Source organism: Marmota flaviventris, chromosome 1 (assembly GCF_047511675.1).
Source record: "Marmota flaviventris isolate mMarFla1 chromosome 1, mMarFla1.hap1, whole genome shotgun sequence".
Lineage (NCBI taxonomy): Eukaryota > Metazoa > Chordata > Mammalia > Rodentia > Sciuridae > Marmota > Marmota flaviventris.
The window spans coordinates 164,745,342-164,766,027 of record NC_092498.1 but is presented as its reverse complement, the minus strand read 5'-3'; the positions used below and the strand labels follow the sequence as shown (position 1 = coordinate 164,766,027).

At 53.1% G+C, this 20,686-nt stretch overlaps 2 protein-coding genes across 3 annotated transcripts in view; one reads left to right on the top strand and one right to left on the bottom strand.

The window, feature by feature from the left end:
- Positions 1–44: 44 nt before the first annotated feature.
- Positions 45–8,864, top strand: Bap1 (BRCA1 associated deubiquitinase 1). 2 transcript variants are annotated; one of them, XM_027947789.2, is made up of 17 exons: positions 45–207; positions 308–337; positions 448–502; positions 1,394–1,526; positions 1,924–2,043; positions 2,678–2,739; positions 2,826–2,968; positions 3,238–3,316; positions 3,761–3,830; positions 4,144–4,291; positions 4,803–4,987; positions 5,435–5,568; positions 6,114–6,592; positions 6,705–6,865; positions 7,076–7,168; positions 7,265–7,337; positions 7,522–8,864. In XM_027947789.2, the coding sequence occupies exons 1-17, from the start codon at positions 171–173 to the stop codon at positions 7,653–7,655; spliced, it is 2,136 nt and encodes a 711-aa protein (XP_027803590.1). In that variant the 5' UTR covers positions 45–170; the 3' UTR covers positions 7,656–8,864. The 2 variants fall into 2 exon arrangements, with proteins under 2 accessions (XP_027803590.1, XP_027803589.1); XM_027947788.2 differs by having other exon boundaries at positions 46–207; positions 3,707–3,830.
- Positions 8,865–9,401: 537 nt separating this feature from the next.
- Positions 9,402–20,686, bottom strand: part of Dnah1 (dynein axonemal heavy chain 1) — a 66,669-nt gene continuing 55,384 nt past the window's right edge. The window contains exons 56-77 of the mRNA XM_027947834.3: positions 19,999–20,166; positions 19,711–19,902; positions 19,450–19,581; positions 18,884–19,009; positions 17,444–17,563; positions 17,190–17,339; positions 16,927–17,087; positions 16,135–16,360; positions 15,808–16,003; positions 15,339–15,490; positions 14,687–14,883; positions 14,298–14,442; positions 13,890–14,048; positions 13,680–13,811; positions 13,125–13,295; positions 12,854–13,033; positions 12,608–12,784; positions 11,819–11,989; positions 11,550–11,680; positions 10,565–10,916; positions 10,023–10,257; positions 9,402–9,523 (exon numbers count right to left, since the gene is read on the bottom strand). Coding sequence (XP_027803635.2) covers positions 9,402–9,523; positions 10,023–10,257; positions 10,565–10,916; positions 11,550–11,680; positions 11,819–11,989; positions 12,608–12,784; positions 12,854–13,033; positions 13,125–13,295; positions 13,680–13,811; positions 13,890–14,048; positions 14,298–14,442; positions 14,687–14,883; positions 15,339–15,490; positions 15,808–16,003; positions 16,135–16,360; positions 16,927–17,087; positions 17,190–17,339; positions 17,444–17,563; positions 18,884–19,009; positions 19,450–19,581; positions 19,711–19,902; positions 19,999–20,166 — 3,795 coding nt within the window. The remainder of the gene's footprint in view (positions 9,524–10,022; positions 10,258–10,564; positions 10,917–11,549; positions 11,681–11,818; positions 11,990–12,607; positions 12,785–12,853; positions 13,034–13,124; positions 13,296–13,679; positions 13,812–13,889; positions 14,049–14,297; positions 14,443–14,686; positions 14,884–15,338; positions 15,491–15,807; positions 16,004–16,134; positions 16,361–16,926; positions 17,088–17,189; positions 17,340–17,443; positions 17,564–18,883; positions 19,010–19,449; positions 19,582–19,710; positions 19,903–19,998; positions 20,167–20,686) is intronic.

Genomic DNA, 20,686 nt, shown 5'->3' with positions numbered 1-20,686 from the left:
GGCCGTCGCGCAGTGGTGACGTTGTGTTGCCGGCGCGGGCGGGTGACGCGGCGGGGCCCGTTGTCTGTGTGTGGGGCTGAGGGGCCCCGGGGGCGGTGGGGGCTCCCAGCGGGGGCGGCGGTGGGTCGGAAGGGCCTGGACATGGCGTTGAGGGGCCGCCCCGCGGGAAGATGAATAAGGGCTGGCTGGAGCTGGAGAGCGACCCGGGTGAGGAGAGGGCAGGGCGGGCCTCTGGGGTTGGGGAGGTCGGAGGGGGTCGGGACACGGCTGCCTGACCACCACCCCATCCTCTTGTCGCCCTACCCAGGCCTCTTCACCCTCCTGGTGGAAGATTTCGGTAAGTGCCTCCCCCGCCCGCGCTACCCGTGATGTGGGGGCCCATCCCTGAGCCCTCGCCGCAGGGCCAGGGGCTGCCCTTTCCTACCGTTTTCCTTTTCCTGATTGCAGGAGTCAAAGGGGTGCAAGTGGAGGAAATCTATGACCTTCAAAGCAAATGTCAGGGGTGAGTGGCTGGGCCAGTCCTTACACCCAAAGGGCTGGGGACAGGCGGGAACAGTTCGCCTCAAGGGAGGCAGTATCAGGAAATTCAAATTGTAAAATATAATCTACGGAAACTCCCTTCTCCTTGGATGCTCCCCTAATCAAGCTATTTGTTTTCTGTCTTCCCTCAGTGCTTCCCTTTAGGTAGTAGCCCTCCCCCCATCCTTAACCATCCTTGGGGTAACGTTCAGCTGCCTTTTCTGTTCTTGCAACAGGAAGTCCCTTGCAGCAGGAATCCCCAGGTCATACAGTGCCTTTTGTGCAACTGTGTAATTCATTAATATGTTCTTATTTGTACTGTGGCTGTAATTTCTACACAAAGATCTTCCTGTATTGATTGATTGATGTAACAAGGCCCTTCCTAGGTGCCCAAACTCAGGGTCTTGTCCTGTTGATGCTACAGAATAGAGGTAAATAGAGAGACTACTATAGGGACTGAATCATTTTCTGGAAAAGAAGATACTAGTGTGGGTGGCTTTATTGGGGCTTTGCCTTGGGGTCCACATTTAAAAATTAGTGCTTAAATTCATCATCAGGCATAGTATTTGTTCTTGACTTACTTTGTGTTCTGACCTTGTTTCTGGCCTCTTGGTTCCAGCTTTTCTACTCAAAACCATAGATTTCATAAGGAGACTGGGAGGATTCTTGGAGCATCACAGTCAGAGCTTATGTTTGACTGTACTTGTGGCAGGCCTTTGGAGTGTGAGAGCTCAGGGCCATGTTAGATATAGTATCGGGAAGAAGCCAAGGGAGAGGTGGGTTCATGACAGGAGCACTCAAGTTTTGACACGGTGCAAAGAATAGGGGAAGAAAGAGGGGAATGCTGATTTCCTTCTGCTCTTTATTCCCCCAGCCCTGTATATGGATTCATCTTCCTATTCAAATGGATCGAAGAGCGCAGGTCCCGTCGCAAGGTCTCCACCTTGGTGGATGATACGTCCGTGATTGATGACGAAATTGTGAATAACATGTTCTTTGCCCATCAGGTCTGCTGGACTGTGCTTGTTTGGAGGGTGGGATGCTGACATTTTTTTTTTTTTTTTTAACTTGGAAAAGGGAAGTAGGAAAGGCAGGAGGAGGAGATAGTCAGATTCCAAGGGTGGTGGCTATAGAACCCCCTTGGCAAAAGAATCTGGCTTTTATTCATTAAAGGGAATATTTTTAGAGTAGGATAGTATCTCAGTCCATTCTCCATGTTTCCAGACACTTGGGGGGTATTGAGTTAGTGCATGTTAAATGAACAAGTGTTGGGTAAAGATGAGGGGAATTGATAAGCATTGTAGTTCAGATATGACTCCCTGTCTTACCCCCTCTTCCCAATGAATATGGTTTGGGAGAGCTTGGGGTGAAGGGTGCTATGTATGAATATTCTTGGTTTCACAGCTGATCCCCAACTCTTGTGCCACTCATGCCTTGCTGAGTGTGCTCCTCAACTGCAGCAACGTGGACCTTGGGCCCACCCTGAGTCGCATGAAGGATTTCACCAAAGGCTTTAGCCCTGAGGTAGGCTGCAGTGCCTTGTATCTGGCCCATTGCTGGCTAGGCAGATTTGATCATCAGGGCCATTAATATTGCTACCACTTGGTATATGTGGTACTATTTAGCTATTTCTTTTTCAGATGGTTGTTAATATTATATTTGACTTGCAACTAATTGTGTAAGGCAGTTGGTTTTTTTTTTTTTTTTTTTTTGTAGTACTAGGGTTTGAACCTTCAGGTGCTTGGGGCCTAGTGACAGGGGGTGGGATAGATACTGAGAATATCTAACTCTAGCCAGGATTTCACCCTGCACTGCATTGCCTGACCAACTCATGACTCCCTGACTCAATCACACTTCTCTATCTTCCTTTTCATCCTACCACTGAGTTATATTTCCAGCCTGATTTTTTTTTTTTTTTTTTAATATAAGTGACACCATGCCAAAACCTTCTCTTTTGGTACTTTTGTTCTCCAGTATCTTCTGATTACTGTGCAAGGCCATTACACCCATTTCTTTGGGGAACCCAGAACTCTCCACTATCCCTTTAGGAAAGCTCATCTATGTTGCTTCAGATTCTGGACTGTCTCTGGAGCATTGCCCCTACCCAGGACTCCATTTGAAAAGCTATTCTGATGTGGCCTTATTTTATCCCTCCTAGAGCAAAGGATATGCAATTGGCAATGCCCCAGAATTGGCCAAAGCACATAATAGCCATGCCAGGTATGTGGGAGCTGTGGTAGCTGATGTAGGGTGAGGGTGGGAGAGAGTGTCATCTGTTAGGGCCCTGACACTTTGTCCTTCTCCAGGCCTGAGCCACGTCACCTCCCTGAGAAGCAGAATGGCCTTAGTGCAGTGCGTACCATGGAGGCGTTCCACTTTGTCAGCTATGTGCCTATCACAGGCCGGCTCTTTGAGCTGGATGGGCTGAAGGTCTACCCCATTGACCATGGTAGGCACCCTCATCTAGGGGCCTGTTGAATCTCTGTTTATTTCCTGGGTATCTGGGGCTTAGGACCCTCAGGTGCTTGGGGTCAAGTGGCAGGGGGTGGGGTAGATACTGAGAATATCTAATTCTAGCCAAGATTTCACCCTGCACTGCATTGCCTGACCAGCTCATGACTCCCTGACTCAATCACACTTCTCTATCTTCCTTTCCATCCTTGACCTGCCCAAACTCAGGATTTCCCACCTGCTGATTCCTCGTCTTGGTCTCCCTAGGGCCCTGGGGAGAGGATGAGGAGTGGACAGACAAGGCCCGGAGGGTCATCATGGAGCGTATTGGCCTCGCCACTGCAGGGTAAGGATCCGGAGCCTGATGTGCTATATACTTCTGGAACTGTGCCCTCTTTGAGATTGTAAATCTCAAGGTCATGTAGTAATCTGGCAAGAACAACTTTAGATTCTGGGATTCCAATTTCTAGTCTTGTTTCTTGCCTGTGGCTCGCTCTAGGATGGGCTGGGGGAGAAGCAGGCCTTGGCAGAGCCCTGTTTGGTCCAGATGATAAGTCATTGGAGGATACCAACTCAGGTGTCTGGGGTGCATGGTCAGCCACTGCCCACCTGTTGGGGTTGGGCCTATACCTATGGCTGCAGGTGTGACTGCAGGGAGCCCTGCCAGGATATCTGCCTCAACCTGATGGTGGAGCTGGGGTGGGAGCTGCTCTCACAGCTACGGCTGTGACTGCAGGGAGCCCTACCACGACATCCGCTTCAACCTGATGGCAGTGGTGCCCGACCGCAGGATCAAGTATGAGGCCAGGCTGCATGTGCTGAAGGTGAACCGTCAGACAGTACTGGAGGCCCTGCAGCAGGTAGATGCCCCTCTTCTCTGGCCCTGACCCAGCCCAACTTAATTCTCCTTGCCTTTGGTGCAGTGCAGGATCTGTCTCTGATTCCCAAATCACACTCTATTGTGAATCTGGGCTTGAGCTAACCACTCCTTTCCTTTGCTTTCTTTGTGGAACTTGGGAGGAAAGGGAGAATGGCTTCTTATAGGAGGTTGTGGTTTGGCTTTTATTTTCCTGTGAATGGGTAGAACCAAGGCCATTGTGCTCTCTCAGCTTTTAGCTGACTAGGGTAGAGGCTTGGCTCTGCCCTCCTCTGAGCCTTGGATTCTGTTTTCAGTTGATTAGAGTAACACAGCCAGAGTTGATTCAGACCCACAAGTCTCAAGAGTCACAGCTTCCTGAAGAATCCAAGCCAGCCAGCAGCAAGTCCCCCCTCGTGCTGGAGGCAGGCAGGGCCCCAGCAGTCTCTGAGGGCATCCACACAGGTACTGGGTGGGGAGTGTTTTGGGGCTTCTTTCCTGAGAAGAAGAGTCATCCCTCATAACTTGACCTGGGAGGCCCATACATACCAAGTCTTTCTCTGTAGAAGTACTTGGGCAATTGGCAATGCAGAGTCTTCTACCAGAGGCCTGAAGGCCCAATGCCTGAAGCTCTTTTCACTCAGAACATAGAAGGAGAGTAGTCCTTCCCTAACAGTTATCTGTAAAGGGTTGCCATTACCCCAGGCCCCTGTACCCTCTATAATGTACCCTTCCTTTCTTCTTTTCTCTAGAGGCCTCTTCTTCCTGCCTCCCTCTTTTTTTCCATTTCCTCCTTCTCTCAGTCTTGCTGTGGGACCATGATTTAGAGCTTGCTGACTCCTATTCTGCCAGTTGGCTCAGCTCTTCTCCTCTGGGAAGGGAGGAGAGCAGTGCTATGTTACAAGATTGGGGACACTGTGGGCTTTTCTTGAGGATCTGACTGAAGGTCCTGCCTATACTCCTTGCCCTGTCTCAGACGGTGCAGAGGAGGTGGCTGGTTCATGCCCACAAGCTCCGACCCACAGTCCTCCCAGCAAACCCAAGCTGGTGGTGAAGCCTCCAGGGAGCAGCCTCAATGGGGTTCCCCCCAACCCCACCCCCATTGTCCAGCGGCTGCCAGCCTTTCTAGACAATCACAACTATGCCAAGTCCCCCATGCAGGTAAGCTGGGTACACCCTTGCAGGATTTCATCCAGGAATCTCTGAGAGGCCATGGTGGTTTCTTGGTGTTTGCCCTCTCCTGGGCCTGGATTGCCAGGTTCCTTGGATATTAAGAAGCCCCACAGTGGGGCTTAGGGAGACAGGGAGAGCTCCTTTAATCTTTAAATCTAGTTATATGGCTGTGGCACTAAACATTTAGGGCATGCTCCTTGGTACATCTGTGTGGGTTGGGTTCTCCTGGTAGAATAAAAGCATGTAAGGGCACTCTGCTTCTTTTTAGAAGCCTCTGTAGGCCTCTGTGCAGTCAGTGGATGGCAGCCAAGGGGTGCACCTGGAGGGGCTCAGTGGACTTGGCCTGCAGAGCTATGTTGCTTTTCTCCCCTGTGAGTACTATGCCCACCTTAGGTGAACAGCCCCTGCTCATGAGTGCCCTGGTCTCTGCTCCAGGAGGAAGAGGACCTGGCAGCAGGTGTGGGCCGCAGTCGAGTTCCAGTTCGCCCTCCCCAGCAGTACTCTGATGATGAGGATGACTATGAGGATGATGAGGAGGAGGATGTGCAGAACACCAACTCTGCCATCAGGTCAGCCCTAGCTCTCTAAAGTTCACCGACTCTAGGCGCCTTGGAGCCTGTTCTGAATATTCCAACCCATGTCTGGGAACGCCTTGATTCAGCATATAACATTGAGCACCTACAGAATGCAGGGCTGTGGGAGAAGCTGGTCTGAAGGGGCTGACTAGGTTCCAAGAAGTTTTTGGTGGGCTTGAGGGAGAGCTGAACACAGGCATATATCAAAGCAGGTCCTGTCGGCATGGTCTTTCTGCTGGGCCTTGAAGGATTGGTTAAGGCAGGAGAAGAGGTTGGGAGGGATATAGGAAATGGGGAGGGGAAGATATGGCATAGCAAAAGGCTAGAAGTGAGGTAACAAGAATAGAGGAGGTGTCCATTGAGGACACCTAGCTGCAGCTCACAGAGCGTAGAGTGCCATGCTTGGGGGCAGGGTCAGGCTGTTTGGAACAAATGTGAGTCACTTCAGGTTTGGCCCTTGGGAGACAGGGTGTGTTCAAGCCATGTTGGGTTTAGTCATTGGCCCACTCCCTTTGCTCACCTCTTCTTTGGGTCCACAGATACAAGCGGAAAGGGACAGGGAAGCCAGGGTCATTGAGCAATTCTGCCGATGGGCAGCTATCGGTGCTGCAGCCCAACACCATCAATGTCTTAGCTGAGAAGCTCAAAGAGTCCCAGAAAGACCTCTCAATTCCTCTGTCCATCAAGACTAGCAGCGGGGCTGGGAGTCCAGCCGTGGCAGTGCCCACACACTCGCAGCCCTCACCTACACCCAGCAATGAGAGCACGGACACAGCCTCTGAGATCGGTAGTGCTTTCAACTCACCTCTGCGCTCGCCCATTCGCTCAGCCAACCCGACACGGCCCTCTAGCCCTGTCACTTCCCACATCTCCAAGGTGCTTTTTGGGGAGGATGACAGTTTGCTGCGTGTTGACTGCATACGCTACAACCGAGCTGTCCGTGACCTGGGTCCTGTCATCAGCACGGGCCTGCTGCACCTTGCTGAGGATGGTGTGCTGAGTCCCTTGGCACTGACAGGTGGGCCTTGGGCTGACTCACTGCTACTTGGTGCAGCCAGGAGGGAAGTAGGAGGTAGCCAGGTGACCATGAAGTATCCTGTACTCTGACACATCTTATGCCTTCTTCCCAGAGAGTGGGAAGGGTTCCTCACCCTCTATCAGACCGAGCCAAGGCAACCAGGGGTCCAGCAGCCCAGAGGAGAAGGAGGTGGTGGAAGCCACGGACAGCAGGGAGAAGACTGGGCTGGTCAGACCCGGCGAGCCCTTAAGTGGGGAGAAGTACTCACCCAAGGTGAGCCTCCCTTTGCAATAGGCCTGGGTGGGGGTTCTTGATTGGAGTTTTGGTATGAAGGTTGGGGTCTGGAGCCAGGTGCTGGGAAGCCTTACTGGGTTGGGGAGTCAGGCCCCATGTATTCTGCTTGCTCACCCCAGCCTTTAGCTGCCTCCCAGTGAGCTTTGATGCTGGCCAGTCCCTCTTAGGTGCTCTGTTGGGTTTTGGCAGGAGCTCCTAGCACTGCTCAAATGTGTGGAGGCTGAGATCGCAAACTACGAGGCTTGTCTCAAGGAGGAGGTAGAGAAGAGAAAGAAGTTCAAGGTGGGTAATGTCTCTACTGTCTGGTCCTCTGCCCCCTCCTGAGGGCAGCTGCTCTGAGGAGATGATTTGTGATGCCCTGACCCTTTTTTTCTGCAGATTGATGACCAGAGAAGGACGCACAACTATGATGAATTCATTTGTACCTTCATCTCCATGCTGGCTCAGGAAGGTGAGGGGGCTTACTTCTATGTCTTAATTGGCACACCCTGCTGAGAGCCATGTCTCTCAGATCCTCCTCCCTTAGAACTCTTGAGTAGACTGTGAGGCACAGAGATGTACCTGATGCTGTGGCCAGTTGAGCTGGTGGCTGCTGGGCAACCAGCCACCCGCTCAAGAGTCTCTGCCTTCCACAGGCATGCTGGCCAATCTGGTGGAGCAGAACATCTCAGTACGGCGGCGCCAAGGGGTCAGCATTGGCCGGCTTCACAAGCAGCGGAAGCCTGATAGGCGGAAACGCTCTCGCCCCTATAAAGCCAAGCGCCAGTGAGGACTGCGGCTCTGACTCTGCAGCCTGCTCTTGCCGTGAGGCCCTCACCAGGGCCCCTCCCTGCCTCACTCCCCGTTTCCCAGTATTACTGAATAGTTCCAGCCAGAGAGCCCAGGCCTTGGGAGTGGGAGCCAGTCCATGTTACCTGTATCACATCCTAGGGCCTGGCAGTGGGCAGTCAGCCCCATAATGCTCAGGAAGCAGTAGCTGGAGTTGGGTCACAGTAGGGTGCTGTGGCTTCCTCCACAGCTGGCTGTGGAGCAGCAGGACCTGGCCCTTCTGCCTGGGCAGCAGAATATATATTTTACCTATCAGAGACGTCTATTTTTCTGGGCCCCAACCCATCTTGCCACTGTATTAACATAGCCACCTTCATGACTCTGCTTTCTCTCTTAGCAGCTGTCATCCTTGTAGGCCCAGGTCCCTGCATCACACCAGGGTCACAACTGTAGGGTACCAGCTGGCATTGGATCCTGCTGCCCCAGCTACCAGCCTGTCCCTGTGGTGAGGAAGCCAGGCCCACTCTCTACATTCCTCCTGGGAGAATGCCAAACTCAGGGATGCGGCTGTTGATGAAATGGGCAGTTGCTGGGGTCCAGTGACTTGAGCAGAGAGAGAAGTGTTTGAACTGTTTGGTGGCCTATAAACTGTCCTAGTTCTAGCTGGGCTTGTTAAGATTATTGTCCACAGCAAGGCTCTGGGGCTCTTTGCCTTCAGTGTTGTGGCCCTGGCTATGGGCCTACCTTGGATTCCTGGTCTCTGTCCCTGGAGCCTGGGGCTCAGAGGAGCCTCTGCCCAGCCCCTCAGTATTACCATATCTCCCTCCTCTTAGGGACAGCAGAGATTGGGCTGCTTGCAGGAGCTGGTGCCTCTCAGCTCTCACTGCTGCACCCGCTTCCTCGGCCTCTGCCAGGCACTCAGGGTGGGGGATGGCAGGATCAAGACAAATCAGTTGGAGTCCCTGTGTTCCCAGAGGGCTTGATGCCAGGGGGTAATGGGCTCAGCACTGCCTCTGGAGCTCAGGCCCCAAACAGCCGTGTGGCCTCCACCACATGGCTTTGAAGGTGATCCAAACAGGTCCCTTATCTGTACATAATGACTGGGGGGGCTGGCAAGTGTGGCAGCTGCCTCTCTGGGCTGAGCATGGCCTGTCCCTTCTGGCTCCTGTAAATACTGGATCAGTGAATGAATAAAACTGCTACGAAATTATTCCTCTTGTGGTTGCTGGCCTGAGGTATGTCTATAGGCTGGGCCCTGGTAGGCATGAGTGAACTACTGGACTTTCTGGGCCCAAGGCCTTGTGACCAGAGGGGTAAAGTGAAGTATGCATTGGAACCTCTGGTTCGGAGATCTTTGGGATGCTAGGCCTGGGATGTAGGACCTGAGCTGAGGGGGACTTCTGATGGTCTCTGAGACAAGCTGTACTGAGGACAGAGGACTTGACTGTCACCTGACCTGGGGATGTAGGGGATTCTGGGTTGAGGAGGCAGCGCTGCCTCTAGTTCTGCCTGATGTGATTCTCCCTGGAAGGGCCCTGGGACCTGGAAGGGTATATATCTCTCTTTATGGCATCTGGACAGGTATAGCAGGCCAAAGCTGCCTTTGCCACTCTCTGCTGAGGCTGCTGCAGTCCCTCACCCCAACACTAGCAGTGGAGCCTACAGAGGGAGCCTCATTCAAGCAGCCAAAACAAGCTGGACTGACTGAAAAATGTGACTTTAATGGCTCTGGCTCTTTTGGCCAAGTTTAGTAGTCCAGGGCACAAAGGAGAGCCACACCACGCTTTATCCAGTGTCGCTGAGGTTGGTCACTGGGGATCTCCACAGCAATGACATAGTTGGTGGAGTGGCCTGTGGTTGATAGTGTTCCTGGAGCAGGCAAGAGAGGGGGAGGGTTAGGTCATGCCTTGTCACTGCTAGAGCAGGGATAAGGCAAGAGCAAGGGCAATGTTTGGCATTTTGAGTTGGGGAGAGGGAGGAGGGGTCCTGGCCCAAGAGGAAGCCTGCCTGAGGAATGGGTCTGGCTAAGGATCAGGCCTGCACTGAGGATTGAAGATGGAGATAGAGGAGAGTTGATGCTTTATTGCTCATCCCCTGATAGACCTAGCCCAGGCTCATTCCTGTCCTGGGCCTTGATTATTCCTGTGAACTCTGTGGTGTTCTAGAGCTTGTAGGCTCCAGGTCCCAAAGGGGATCTGCAAGGGAGGTGAACAGGCAATGAGTTAAGCCCCTTACCTGCTGCTGGCCTGGCTCTGCACTGGCCCAAACCTTGGCCAGCCTTTCTGTTCAGGTAACTTGGGTCAGTTTAACTGCCTTGGGCTGGGTCAGTCCTACTTGTAGTGTAGGATTCATTCCCTGGGCCTCATACCAGCACGAGTCAGCGTCTTGTAGATTGGGCACAGGTAAAAGTCCTGGTTCTGGACCTTTCGGTTGGGTGTTGGCAAGAGCCAGATTACAGCCATCTCTGTGTATAGCTCCTTGGGCCGAGACTCAGTTAGCTGGAAATCCAGTGGGTCCCAGCGGGCCCCTTCCAGGAACAATCCATGGATATAACACCCCACTTGGGGCCTTTCCTTGAGCTCTGATGGTGACAGGTCCATCACCTGTGATGGGCACACACAGATATCCACAACTTATCAACAGAATTAGGTTTAGGGTTTTGATCAGGAGGCGCAAACTCCTTTCTGAGAGCTCTACCTGCCTGCCTGTCCTTGCTGTTGTAGCCAGTGGTCTGCATTCTGCACCCTGCCCCTGTGAATTTTCTTAGGGTGCATGGTCTCTCCTGGCCTGGGTCTTCCCACTTTCCTGCTCAGGGTTGCCCCAACTGCCAAGCAACTATGGCCTCAGTGACCCTCCTACCTAAGCTGTACCCCAGCCTGTTACCTGACCTGGCTCTGACTGTCCCCTGACCTTGAAATCGAAGGAAATAGTGTCAATGGAGATGACGAACTTGCGGGCAAAGTTCTGCAGAGTTCCTGTAAGGAAGGCCTGGGGAAAGAAGAAGCCACTGATCCAGAAGACAGCTGGGATGCCACCTTGGATCCAGGACTTCAGGAAGTCCAGGCGCTGTAACAGGTCCATGACCCATGAGGCCAGTGGCTTGAGTGATGGATAGGCTTTGGCATTCCAGAACTCAGGCACACTGTTGTTGTACAGGCTGGCAGCCATCAGCTCCAGTTGTGAGGACATTACCACCAGTCCTTTGAGTGCCTTGAGTAGGTCTTGTAGTGTCTGTGTGATCACCTGCAGCAGCCGGTTGTACCTGTGGGGCCAGAAGCAAGGAAGCAGGCTGTGGGCTAGGGTCATATGGCAGTATCTATGCTCCCTAATTCAGGGCCAGACACAGAAAAGTAATGGCAGTACATAGAGACAAGAGTACAGAGCTGGATCAGATGGCCTAGGAACAAATCCTAGCTCTGGCCCTTAGCAAAGTATGACTGGGATAGTCACTTGTCACTTAACCCTTTCAGAGCCTCAGTTTATGCTGAGAGCCACAGTTTAGTCGGAATGACGCCTGGCTCCGGGATTAGGGCGGATCCTGCTGCCTCGGGCGCCAGCTACTTTGGAGTTCCCGCGGGGTTCTGAGAGAATTGGCGCACAGAGCCCGGTGGAGGGAGTGTGTTCCCGGGAAGTGTGTGTAGAGTGCCGGTGAGAGTTCGGGAATAAAGAGTTGCTGTTTGAACCTATAAGGCTTTTTGGCGGCTCGGTTATTTGTGCCCAGCCAGACTGCGGCAAGTTTACTCATCTATAACATGGGAATAATAAACAATTGGCTGAGTTAGAGGATAGATGTATAGCACTGGTGTGGCACTGAGCCCATAAGGACTCCTGTTGTCATTTCTCTATAACCCAGTAGCCACTGACTCAGGGCTGAGGGTGGGGCGGGAAGAATTACCTAATGACCTCTTGTACTAGCACTGTATTCATTGATTCTTCATATAGCACAGGATATTTGGCTACCACTGATTGCAAGTTGATTGGATCAGGCACCTGGAGCAGAATGTTCTTGGCCGTATCTTCTACTATCTGCAAGGGCAAAGAGACACTGAGGGACAGGGCTGGCCTCCTTTAACTCCTGCAAGATTCCACATGCAGAGTCGTCCTCACAGGGGACAGGAAGGATAGTGGAGCCCAATGTTGGCCCTCCCCAAAGCCAACACCCACCTCTTCCCGGCCCTGGCCGCCCACAGAGGATGATTTGGGCTGTAGCTGGATGATGGAGCCCAGCAGGGCAAAAGTCTCATTCTGGGCAAAGGTGATATTGGCATTGTCATGCAGGCCAAAAATCTCAGGCATATCGTTGAGTGGGAGGCTCTTGATGTAGTTCAGGTAGCCCTAGGAGGCAGGAGGGCTGAACTGAAGGCCCTGCCTTGCTCTATCCCAGCTTTCAGAGTCATCCTCCTTAGGAGCACATCCTAATTGTCTCTCACTTATCACCCCTGGTAGCAACCATATGCATTTCCCTGTTATTCTTGGGACTGCATGGCCCTTGTGTGGTGTGACCCTTGCTTTTCTCCCAGCCTGCCTCACTGCCATAGAGCTTCCTGATCTTCATTCAGCTGCTCAAACCCAAATGCTCCCTTGTGCATTGGTGCCCATGCAACCCAGCCTTGGCTCATGACTTCTGTCCACTCATCTCAGTAGAGGTATCATGTCCTCAGGGAGCCTTTCCTGACTGCATAGCATGACTCGGTTACCATCTTGGAGGAGCTGCCCCAACTTGCTCTGAGTAATCACACACAGAGTGGCTCAAGTGGGGTCCATCTCTCCCCAGAACCTGCTTTTCAGTGGGTGGGGACTGACTCTGCCTCCCTTACCCTGAGATGGTTTCAACAGTGAAAACGAGCCCCTGGATGGCCCTGCCTCCTTTCACCCAGCACTGAGGTGTTCATGATACCCCAGAAACCCAGCCTGGCAAGCCCCCTCCTGCTCAATCCTTGCAGGTGGCCTCACATTGAGGTCATAGGTGGGTTGGATCTGGTGGTAGATGCCCGAGTTACTGTAGACGTGATCGGGGGAGAGTACGGCAGGCTTGTAGTAGTCCTCCAGGATGTTCATGACACAGCGGCGATCCCAGTCGTCTGTGACGCGACCCCCATAATTGATCTCCCCTGCCGTGTACTTGAGGACCTGTGGGGTGGGTTGGTGAGGACCCCACACAAGTGCCTGGCCCCTGATCCCAACCTGTTCCTGGCCCACCTTGTAGGGGATGTCCTCATACTCGTCTAGGAACATCTTGAGCTGACTGATGCAGATGCGCAGGTCTCCATCTGTGAACTCGTAGGGGATGTTGAAACCCAGAGGCCCAAACTTACGACGCTCCAGTGCGTTCCCATGGAATAGGCACAGAGACAGCAGCAGGGACTTGAACTCCATCACCTGTGGGAGTTAGGTGGGGGTGGGGTGGGGTGCATGAGGCAAAGAGATGGGGGTAGGGCTGGCAGACAGACACGCATAGAGCATGTCTCACCTTGCGACAGGAATTGAGGAAGTCATCGGTGAGGCTGCTGTAGGACTTCAGCAGGTTGGCCTTGACACCACGTGGTGGCTCAATAGTCATTTTGGAGCCATTCTGCAGGATGGACACTGGGAACTTGTTGCTGGGCAGGCTGGTGAGCCATAGGCGGAAGTCCCGGTGCACCTGGGGGGCATGGCTCCTCGTGAACACTGAGACCCAACACCAAGCTCCCTTCTACCCAAGGGGCTCTGAGCTTACCCTTCACCTGATTCCATCTGTGGAGCAGGCCAGGAAAGGTTGCATTGACAGCTAGTTAAGAATATGAGCTTTTGCAAGTCCTAGGGTCACCCTATCTGTGCTGGGTAGCCCTGGGTAAGTCGCCAGGCTATGAGACCCAATAAATTGGTTAATTTAGTCAGTGCATGGTGCCTATGACAGTTATTGAGCATTTGCTATGTGTCCTGGGCTGGACTGAGTGTGCAGGATAATCTCATTTAAGCCTTATCAGTACTTGATGGATAGATTATTAGTCCCTTCAGCAAGTCTGTAACAGGCAGCATGGCATACCTTGTCAGGGTTGATGTGCTCGATGAGGCGCTCCAAAGCTGGCATCCAGCTTGGCGCCAGGTGGCAGTTCTGGAAGAAGACCCACTTGCCCCTCTCTATGGAGCTGCGCATCATGGCTTCTGCCCGAGGGCCCTGTGGGGGGCAGAAGCACTGAGTGGTGGGGCAAAGCTGCCCCCCCGCCCACTCTCCTTCTCCCTGCCTAGCCCTCACCTGCCCCTGGCCCAAGGAGATGGCAGAAAGCTTCTTAGAGAACTTCATCTCTTCAGCAAACTTGTAGAGGTCAGCAGCAGGGTCTGTGCCAGGTGACAGTACAAAGATGAGAGGTGTGGTGGAGTTGGACTCTTTGAACACCAATGACAGGTTGGCCGTCTGCAATGACAGGGAGAGATCCTTGGACCACCTGGGGCTGATGAGAGACAGGGACCAGGACAAGGAAAGGGGGTTCCTGGGGTTCTTGGAGAGGTCCCAGACAGGCTTCCTGGTGGGACCTGGAACCTTCCAGATTCTTTGGGGATGGATAGGAGTCCTGACCTGGCCAAGTCTGCAAGGTAGTGTACCCAGGTGCAATGAGGCCCTTGAGACCCAGGGTGCCAGCTCTGCCTGGGTACCAGCACTTGCCTGGGGTTCAATGAAGCGTGGTTCCAGGTTGGTGGCCACAAAGTCCTGCATGGCATTGGTAACCTTGTCCCCACGCAGGCAGCGGAGGACCAGCAGCTTCTGGAACTGGTCCAGGAATTGGTCCCAGATGCCAGGCAAGGGCTGTCTGCAATAGTGCCCACATCTTCCTGAAAACCAGCCTGTGGGAAGCCTCTGACCCCAGGATTCTCCCAGCTGGACAGCAGGGGAGAGTATGGTGTCCCAAGAGCACAGGGTTGAGGGGCACAGGAGAGATGTGGTCACAGCTGCATAGCACCCTGATTGGTCCCTTGGAGAAGCTTCCTGGGCAGGTTCCAGAGGCCTCACCTCCTCCCTGTTCCCATCCTGCCATGCTCTGGAACCCAGCTCACCTGTGGGGCTCAAGGCTGTCAAAGATGACTCGGAATTCTGAGAGGTGCTTTGTGAAATCGAAGGGGAAGGAAGAAAATGTGGGCAGGTTCGAGAGTGCCAAGATATCTCGCCAGGCCCGGTCTGACAGCCAGTCTGGTGCAGGGTTCTCAGTCATGCTCTGGACAGAGCCCCCAGACAGGAGGTAGCGCCATTCAGCCTGGCAGGGGACAGGGCATGTTGATGCCTAGGCTCTGTGGCTGCCTCCTTCCTGCCTCTGGGTCCCCAACCTAGAAAAACTGAGTCAACCTTCAGGATGTTCAGTCAAACAGGTCCAAGTTAGTGTCCCTGCTCTGCTGTTTTCCTGGTTATGTATTCTGTGGGACCTCTTGGTCAAACAGTTGTGGGAGGCTCAGGACTGTCTGTCCCTGGGGATGGTTTCTATGCTCACTGGCTCTAAGAAGGCCTGTGTTCACAACGTTGGTTGGGCCACAATTTACCCAGGGTCTCCTGTTGTTTTAACCAAGGAACTGTGTTTTCTTAGGCCTCTATCCCTCAGCTCTTTCTGTGCTCCTGCACCCGACTTTCTCTTTCCATCAACCGGGTTCTCTCAAGCCCACAACAGGGCAGCCCCTCAGGCAATCAGCCCACCAGGCCATCTCCCCGCTTCTGCACCTGGTTGATCTTGCCCTCGTTCATCATGATGCGGACGCACAGGAGAAAAGCGAACATCAGCTTGTGCTTCTCAAAGAGGCTGCGGCAGACGTTGCTGTAGAGGCTATAGGTCAGGTAGCGGTTGATGTTGCTGATGCGCTTCTTCAGGTTTTCTGCAGGGCAGAGAGGTGATGGCAGAGTATAGGGAGAAGGGAGAGGAAGGAAGATCCCAGGGTCCAACTCAGTCTAGCCAGTCTCCCAGCAGCCACAGGGACTGTCTGGGCATCTCCTTGGGCAGCTGGTGTTTGCAATAAAGGGTAGGGAGTAGTGAGTGTGTACGTAGGTACCGTGAGGCTGATGGGAAACATGTGTCCGTGAACCTAGGTGTGAGTTTATGTATGTATGTGCCCCACAATGGAAATGTATGGCACATGTGTCCTGTCTGTGTCGGGAATGGGGGGGCCCATTGTGCTTGTGGTCCCAGGGTTACCTGCCCTCTCTGAGTTGGCAATGCCTGAGAGGAAGATATTGAGGAACCACTCGAGGGAGTACTGGTACATGGGGTCCACATTGGCCAGGTCGGACACACAGAAGAAGAGGATCTGGGTGCGGACTGCCACGGGTATGTATTCCATGCGCGTGAGGTCAATGTCCTTCTCTGTCTGCTCTGCAATCCTGACCTTGGCCTGGGGGTACAGTGGGAGGGGTGTCAAGCCCAGGTAGGCTGGCAAAGAACAAAAACGGAGGTGGATGGGGAGTAGGCCCCAGGCCTGGGGCAGGTGGGGAGGGGCAGGTGGGTGGGCAGGCACTTGCCCACCTGGATCTCAGCAGCCTTCATCTTGGAAGCCTCTAGCACTTTGATGAGCTCCATGTCATCCACAGGGTTGCCCTCAGAGGAGCTGAGCCGGTACAGGATCTGGTCTTCAATGTCCTTGAGCTCCTGACGCATCTTGGCATTACTAATAATCAGCTGGTTCTTGGCGTCCTCTAAGTCGGGTCGCTCCTCAGCCACTACCTGTCCCAGTAGCTGGTCCTCTAGGCCACTGCCAGGGGCAGGAGAAACCTTGTTTGTAATACCTGGTGAGCCCCAGACAGCTAGCTTTGAGCCTGCTCACTTATCGACTTGTGCTCCCAGGACTCCAAGAGCCCAGTGTCCTTGTCAGTGTCAGCCTGGGAGGCCTGGCCTCCATCTCAGGCTGTAGGATGGTGCAGAACCTGCCTTTAGAGCAAATGGTTCTCAGTGAGACCTCAGATGGCAGCCTGGAATCACAGCAGGAGCTGACCAGTTCATGTTGGGGTCTCTGAACAATTCTTCCTCAGCAGGAGGGGGCTGTGGGTGACCAATATGGTCAGACTGGCTTGAGGAGAGGTTCACAGTGGCCACCAAACGGAGGCCTTAGCACAGATGCTTCATAGGTAGAAACTTTGACAGGTACGAGGGCCAAAAACCTTGGAATGCCAGAGGGACTGGGAAGAAGCTGGTGGGGCTCTAAAATGGGAAAAGACTCCCCTCACCCCTGCTGGCCAAGTCCCAGCCTGGGGGTAGCCAAGGAATAGCTGGGTAGGAGGAGGCAGAGCTGATGCTTGGAGATCCCCAGTGGGGGCTTACCTGGGTGACAGGGTGAAGTTGATGAGGGTGAGTTTAGTGGAGATCTCAGGTGTGTAGTGTGGGTTGGGCAGCTTGGTGGTGATATACATCCTGAAGTCCTCATGGTAGGGGATCACTGTGTCCCCCAGCTTCATCACTGTGTTCCCCTGTTGCTTGTACGTCTGTGGACAGGCAGGTGCATAGGGCCTGAGTTCACCAGCATGGCACGGTCAGCTCCTTGTCCAGGCCTATAGCCCGTGGGCATCCTCCCCACACTGGCCTACCTGCTTGAGCAGCACAGGCTCTAGGGCTGGGTCTAGTTCCTCGCCCACGTTCTCCAGAAGGCACGGCTTGCCAAAGCGGATGGCATTCTCCATGCTGCGCAAGAAGTCGCGGTCACTCAGCTTGAACACATCCAGCCCACTGTCTTTCTCCTGGAGGGGGAGGGGGCAGATTGGGACTGAGTTTGAGACTCAGCTGCCCCTCCATGTGCTCAGCCCAGCCGGGGTGGGATGGCAGTCTTGGTTGGCGGGCTTACCATGTTCTTGATCCATTTGTTGGCCTGGCTCTGGGGGTCAATGAAGTGGGTCCAGCGCTGGGAGAACTGGTTGATGACCCCATTCTCCACTGATAAAGTGTCGTTTGGGAGGCCGGCAATCTGTGGGAGACCGGGTACCAGACTGAGCCAGGGCTGTCTTACAAGCAGGGTCACCTGGGGGCATTGCTGCTCCCTAACTCATGCTTTGGCTGTAGACTTCTTTCTCCTTATTACAGCCCTCAGATGTGTGGGGCAGGGGAAGCGTGGGCAAGGTCTCAGTCTCCAGGGCGCCTGCCTCTCCCCTGCTCCTGGGCTGGCTCCTGATGCCTTCTTCCACTGGGCCTCTCTGTCCTCATGTCTACAGAGTCCTTGATACCACCTTCACAAAGCCCACCCGTTGGCCATCCTGGCAATTGCCTCTGTCAATAGCCTTTCTGTTCTCTCCTTTTGCCAACTAAACTTCCCCTTCAGGGTTTACTTTAGACATGACTTCTTCTTCTTTTTTTTTTTTTTACATATTTTTTTCTATTTGTTCTAATTAGTTATAAACAACAGTAGAATGCATTTTGATACATCAGACATAAATGGAATATAACTTTTCATTCGTCTGGTTATACATAATGTAGAGTTACACAGGTCATGTAATCATATATGCACATAGAGTGTCCCATTCATTCCACTATCCTTCCTATCCCCATACCCCCTCCCCTCTCTTCACTTCCCTCTGTCTAGTCCAAAATACCTCTATTGTCCCCACCTCCTTGTGAATTAGCATCAGCATATCAGAGAAAACATTTGGCTTTTGGTTCTTTGGGATCAGCTTATTTCGCTTAGCATAATGTTCTCCAGTTGCATTCATTTACCAGCAAATACCATAATTTCATTCTTGTTTAAGGCTGAGTAATATTCTATTGAGACATGACTTCTTTCTAGAAAACTTTCTTAAACCTCCCCCTGGACACTGCTCCTCCACCCTATCCCAACTTTTTTTTTTTTTTTTTTTTTTTTGCACCTGGGATTGAACCCAGGGTACTCAACCACTGAGCCACATCCCCAGCCCTTTTCTAAAATGTTTTATTAGAGATAGGCTCTTGCTAAGTTGCTTAGAGCCTCTGTAAGTTGCTGAAGCTGGTTTTGAACTCATGATCCTCCTGCCTTAGCCTCCCGAGTTGCTGGGATTACAGGTGTGTGCCACTGTGTCTGACCACTCTTCTACTCTTAAAAGTCCCCCTTAAGCCCTCTCCTCCCATTTAGCTAGCATCTGTGTTGCACCGCCTAGTTTTCTCCTCTTCTCCTGTCCTCCACCCTCTTGCCAGACCTGGCAAGGATCTGGGGAGACACCTCTGAACCAGATGCCAGAAAAGAGAGTTTGAACGAGTGAGACAGGAGGTTCCTGCCCTGCAGCCCCGTCAGGTCACTCCTGCCTCCTGGGGCCAGTACCTGCCATGAGCGGATCTTCACAGGGTTCCCCAGTGTTCCAATCAACGAGGGCTCGGAGGAGTGCGGGACTTTATGTTTTGTGAGCTGCTGGATCCACTGGTCATAGAGCGCTGTGCGGTACTGGCCCTGGAAGATGCCTGACTCAGGACCGCTGCACTAGACAGCCCTGGTACCCTCTTCACCTCCTGCTACACCACAGTTCTGCACCCAGGTCTGGGGAGCCAGGGACTTGCTTCAGGCAACTTGGGGATTCCACAAACCTCATCCTTCATCTCTGAAACAGGGGTAACACTAACACCACCCACCTGTACAGGCAGCTGGGTGGACTAAATGGGATCCAGGAAGAAGCATTTAGGGCAGAGCCTGGCACATACAGTTGCGCCTATGTGAGCTCTCATGTTCCCACGAGGGCCAGCCCCACACGGTGGTTATTCTGTGCAGTGCTGTGTCTCCAGAACTTGGCTCAGAGGTCTAGCCCTGCAGGCTGCCCTCTGGGAGGTGAGACCTTAAAGGAGGGTCTCTTTGGGAGGTGAGGCTGGTCAGAGGCAGAGCTGGAGGCTCCTTACTGTAAAGGGGCCCAGGTAGGCCACAAAGCCGGCAGCCGCTATCACATCACCAGAGATGTTGTCAAGCATGTTCTCCAGGTTCTCCACCGTCTCCTGCCAGCGCACCCTCTCATCCGACAGTCCATTGATGAGCTGCAGAGGTAGCACCACGGGGAGGCTCTGGGATGCTAGGATGGGGGTTGGGACTGGCTCTGCCCACTGCAGCTCCTGAGGTTGCTAAGACAACCCAAAACCCCCTGGCCCCTGTCCGGAGGCACACACCTTGTCAGCCCGATTCAGCCGCTGCTCACACTGATCACACTTCATTTCCAGCTCCTCCTTCTTGGCGATGCATTCTCGGTACTTTGCCTGCATGGTGGCGATGCCCTCCTCCACCTCCCACAGGCGCTGCTTGGCCTCTTCCAGGATCTTCTGTGTCACCTCCAGGTCATCCTGGGCCTCCCGCAGGGCTTGCTGCAGGCAGAGGATGCGGGGGTCAATTTGCCAGCAAGCACCTGGGGCGGTGGGTGAGGGGGAGCCAGTTCCGCACCCGCTGTACTTGCTTCTCACCCGCTTGGGCTCCACAGCCTTGGCCACAAAGTGGTACTTGTGCATGGCGCGCACCCACTGGCAGATAGAGGTACAGGCCTTGGACACCTTGGCAATGGCAGCTGGCTGGAACTCCTCATTGTCAATATATGGCTGGATGGCCTTGATCACCACATCCCCAATGTTGTCCTGGGATGGGAATCAAGACCTCAGAAAGCAGCTTGGTGGCAGGGGAGGGGCTCTGCGGGGACACGCAGATCCTGTTTCTATTTCCTATGCCCTGTGCAGTACAGTGCCCTTCTCCTTAAAGAGAAAACAGCCCAGAAAGGCTGAGCGAACAGGAAATGAAAGTGTTCCCAGAATTTCACATGAATTCTTCAGAAGCCTCAAGGTCTGATCATATACAAGTCCCCATTTAAAAACAAAATGAGGGGGATGGTGGAGGATGGGAAAGGCAGCAGAGCACAACAGACACTAGTATGGCAATATGTAAATCAATGGATGTGTAACTGATGTGATTCTGCAATCTGTGTATGTGGTGAAGGTGGGAGTTCATAACCCACTTGAATCAAAGTGTGGAATATGATATGTCAAGAAATTTGTAATGTTTTGAACAACCAACAATAAAAAATTAAAAAAAAAATAAATAAAACTTAAGAGTAACTACACAAAAAAACAAAACAAAACAAAAAAACAAAATGAAAGTCAA